The sequence below is a fragment of the Salvia splendens genome, chromosome 19 (genome assembly GCF_004379255.2).
Source record: "Salvia splendens isolate huo1 chromosome 19, SspV2, whole genome shotgun sequence".
NCBI classification, from domain to species: domain Eukaryota; kingdom Viridiplantae; phylum Streptophyta; class Magnoliopsida; order Lamiales; family Lamiaceae; genus Salvia; species Salvia splendens.
The window spans coordinates 17,017,220-17,021,423 of record NC_056050.1 but is presented as its reverse complement, the minus strand read 5'-3'; the positions used below and the strand labels follow the sequence as shown (position 1 = coordinate 17,021,423).

The 4,204-nt window shown below is 41.8% G+C and overlaps 1 protein-coding gene across 2 annotated transcripts; it reads right to left on the bottom strand.

Moving 5' to 3' along the window:
- Positions 1-2,080: 2,080 nt before the first annotated feature.
- On the bottom strand, positions 2,081-3,878 carry LOC121779770 (auxin efflux carrier component 5-like). Of its 2 annotated transcripts, none has more exons than XM_042177185.1 (5): positions 3,141-3,877; positions 2,838-2,923; positions 2,599-2,756; positions 2,439-2,515; positions 2,081-2,348 (listed from the first exon to the last, which is right to left on the bottom strand). In XM_042177185.1, exons 1-5 carry the CDS (start codon positions 3,809-3,811, stop codon positions 2,273-2,275), a joined length of 1,068 nt encoding a protein of 355 aa, XP_042033119.1. In that variant the 5' UTR covers positions 3,812-3,877; the 3' UTR covers positions 2,081-2,272. The 2 variants fall into 2 exon arrangements, with proteins under 2 accessions (XP_042033119.1, XP_042033120.1); XM_042177186.1 differs by having other exon boundaries at positions 2,245-2,348; positions 2,616-2,756; positions 3,141-3,878.
- Between the last annotated feature and the right edge of the window lie 326 nt (positions 3,879-4,204).

Sequence of the window (4,204 nt, the reverse complement as noted above, 5' to 3'; positions counted from 1 at the left end):
CTTTGTGGATAACCCCGTTATCCACCCGAGATATTCCGCCGGAGATTCAGGATGTCGCGACGGCTGTTCAACTATATAGCGACGAATTTGGCGGAGCGTTACCGGTGCTTCACCCTCCGGCGTGATGCGGCTGGCCGGATCGGGCTGTCTACACAACAGAAGTGCACCGCTGCAATCCGGCAGCTTGCCTACGCCGGACCAGCGGACATGTTCGATTAATACCTACAGATGGGTGAGACGACTGGCCTCACGGTGCTTAGGCAGTTCTGTAAGGGGATCCGGGAAATTTTCGTGGGGAGTTTCTACGGAAGCCCAACCCGGATGAGTGTCAGCGCCTACTGGATATGCACGGTTCGATGCACGGGTTCCCAGGAATGTTAGGAAGTATCGATTGCATGCATTGGGAGTGGAGGAACTGCCCCGTGGCATGGAAAGGCCAGTTCACTACTGGATTCAAAAGCAAACATCCAACGATGATTCTGGAAGCCGTTGCGGACTACCGTCTGCGGATCTGGCATGCGTATTTCGGTGTGGCAGGTTCAAACAACGACATCAATGTTCTTCAGTCATCGCCGCTCTTCAACGAGGAGTGTCGGGGGGAGGGTCCAGAAATCAGCTTGGTAGCCAACGGTACGCAGTACAGTAGGGCCTACTATTTGGCAGATGGGATATATCCGCGGTGGCCCGTATTCGTGAAGACTGTCTGCCAACCGGTTGGACCGAAGAAACAATATTTTACGCGCAAACAAGAGAGTGTTAGGAAGGATGTTGAGCGGGATTTTAGTGTCCTCCAATCGCGGTGGGCTATTATACGGTGTCCGGCACGAGTTTGGCACGAAGATGATGTCGCGAATATTATGTTAGCCTGTATCATATTGCATAATATGATAATAGAAGATGAAGGCTTTGCGGCAGAGCGATGGGCGCCGGAAGAGGGCGCAAGTACAAGTCACGGTGTTGCCTCCGCGCCGATCCAGATGGGCGTACTACGGAGCAATGAATATTTGATCCAACGCTTCGCTGATATGCGCAGGACCACATCACATAACACACTGCAGGCCGATTTGATTGAAGAAGTGTGAGCACGTAGGGGAGATGGTGGCGCAGTGTAAACATGTTAGTGATTTGTACTAGATTAAATGTAGCGTGTAATTTTAATTTAGTGTGTAATTTTAATTTTAATTATAATTTTAATTTTAATTTTAATTTTAATTTTAGTTTTAGTTTTAGTTTTAGTTTTAATTCTAATTCTACTTCTTATAGTCGTATTCTTCTAATTACGTAGAATATATAAATTTGTTCATAATTACTTGAAACATTATAAAATGAAAGTTGATTAGAATTTGGGGGTTATTGAAGGTGTCCACTATAGTGGCGGACATAAAATTTTGGGGCTACGCACAACAAAACTGGGGCTATGGAAAAAAACTGGGGCGGGGCTATTGGGCGTGTCCGCACTCTTATGGACACCCTTAATATTGCAATTTAAAAGTAAAAAGGTATTTAGATAAATATTAAATTATTTTATTTCTTACAATAATAGTTAAGATTTCAATATATTTTATGGTGCAACTTAATACAAAGTCTATGACCAATTTAAAAGAGTCATTCCGCGTCCGGGGATTTACCTCGATGATTCGACTGCGTCTGAATTTAGGAAAAAAAGTCATGCACGTGAAGTACTTTAACTATTCTAGTCGAAGGGAGTAGCAAACAAATGAAGCATACATTACAACAAAATAAACAAAACTAACTAGAGAGAAGAAAACCGTATTTCTGCAAGATGAAATAAGCCCCAACTGGTGGTTTTGGATTCATGCATTGTCCTCAAAGATTAAAAAAAAATAATAAACTTCTTCCCAGACACCTCAAAATCTCTATGCACCAACGGAATCATAAAATTGTGGTTCAGGTAGTGTCATCAAGTTTTTCCGGTATTCGTTTGGCTGAGTGAGTTTACTTATTTGAAATTCCTTTGCACATGAATGTCAATTGAAGTCAAGTTTTAGCTATAGACTGCAGCTATAGAAACCTATAGATGAAGATACCATTTAACAGTATGCAAAAGAAGTCTGGATGGTGAGTGAAAGTGAATAATAGCAGTTGAGATGGAATAATCAATATACAATTATTAAACATTGTTATTGCTATATTAGTGGGGTGAATTTGAAAATCCCACTAGATAGTGATGTCTTTATTTAGAAAGTGAGAATGGTGGTGTGATGATGAATCAATCCATTGTTCTTCACTCTCACAATCACGATTTATATAATTAATGAAGAAGAATATCTAGAATGACATAGTAAGCAATCAAGACAGGAAGGGATGCGATTGTGCCGAAAATGACCCTGCAAAATAAGAAAGATTAGATTCATTAGTTTTTTGTGCTTCACATATAGTAGAAAGAAAAATAAAAATGAAAGTGATGAAATACTGACGCGGTGCTGAGTACGTTAGCGTGCAAGCTATACTCCTGAGCAAACATGAAGCAGGTTATCGACTGCGGAAGAGCCGCCTGCATTGCACAAGTTGCATATGTATGTTGAACTTGCATCAATAACTAATTACTACTAAGTAAGTCGATGAAGATTACTTGACCTGTATAATAACGATACCGAGAATGTCTGAGCGCAAGCCCAAAGCGAGAGCACTAACGCCTGTGATAAGCGGTCCGCATACGAATCTCAGACACATACCGTACATGCTTAGCCCTACGCCACAAGCTATTATCTTCTCTTGTAGCGCCATGAACAGTCCTGCATTCGTTATTAACCTCATTTCTTCGTCACGTCTCTCTCTCTCTCTCTCGCACATAATAACCTACTATATATACGTACCCATGGTGAACATGGCTACCCCACTTCCCGCCTTTGCCATTATCTGAATCGATCCTTCCACTATCGGAGGCATCACAATATCCCACCTACACAAACATACATACTCATCACATGATTGCTGGAGTATAAACACATCCCATATTGGATGAGCCAGGAAAGTTGAAAGCTGTATATAAGTGTTATCCAACTCCAATTAATTTGAGCCATTTTGGAAACCCAAAGCTGATAATATCAAACTAACGTGCAGTCGACGATCCCAACAATAAACATGTGATGTACTACTATAACAGAGAGAAAGGTAACCTGTTTGCTAATAGAGCCCAAACGAGTCCAAGGACACAAGCATAGCAATTTGGATTCTTCCGAAGCTTCATTCCGACTATCTTGATAGTTGAACAGAAACTAGACGAGGAGGAGGGTGATGCGGTGGTATCAATAGTGGTACAACTATGATCTCCATTGGCAGCAACAACAGATTCATCACTATGAATATTAGATGAAGAAGAAAGTAATTTGGCACGGCGGAATTCAAGCAAGCAGAGGAGAATGGGGAACCAGAGGAGAGACTGTATGACGGACGACTGTATAACAAGATGCTCTCCCGCGTCGCCATACATGGCCTTGAGCAAAGGCACTCCGACCACCAAGGTGTTGTTGAAGCTGGAGAGAGAGAAGGAGGTGATGGCCCACGCAAAGCCAAAGCCCGCCTTACACCACAAAACCAAGGCTGCTCCCACAACTGCTTTTGCAACAACGTCCCCGGCCAGGAAACGCAAGTTGAAGGTGTAGGGATTGACGCTGGCGGTGAAGTGGAAGGTGAAGAAAGGGAGGATGAAATAGCAGTTGAAGCGGTTAATGGCGTCGCATTCTTCCGCCTTGAACATGCGCCTCGACCCGTAACCTAATAGCAACGCTACGTATAGCGGCGCCATGGCCTCTACTACTTTGTACACATCTCCCCACCCTATCTGCATCCTCTTTCTATCTCTCCTTTTGCAAATGTAACTCGCTATTCACCATGATTTATACTACTAACACTTCTGTGTTGTCAAATCAAATTATTTGATCTTATATGCTGCGCTACTTTAATCTCCCACTATCACATACTATACTTTTTAGTTTTTCAATTACCACTCTACCTCTTGATTATTTATAGTAGCTATTTTGCTGATTAATGTTAGCTAGATTATTAGTAACTAGTAATATAGTAATACCTATCAACTAACTTAAATAGTTAGATTTACATAATAGTGGTGGATTGAAGAAAAAATAACCTTCCTCAACATAGAGAACATCTTTGGGTGAATATGTTCTGTATTCCAACAGCAATATACTCACAAATCACAATTTTTTTGGCAACCTTTATT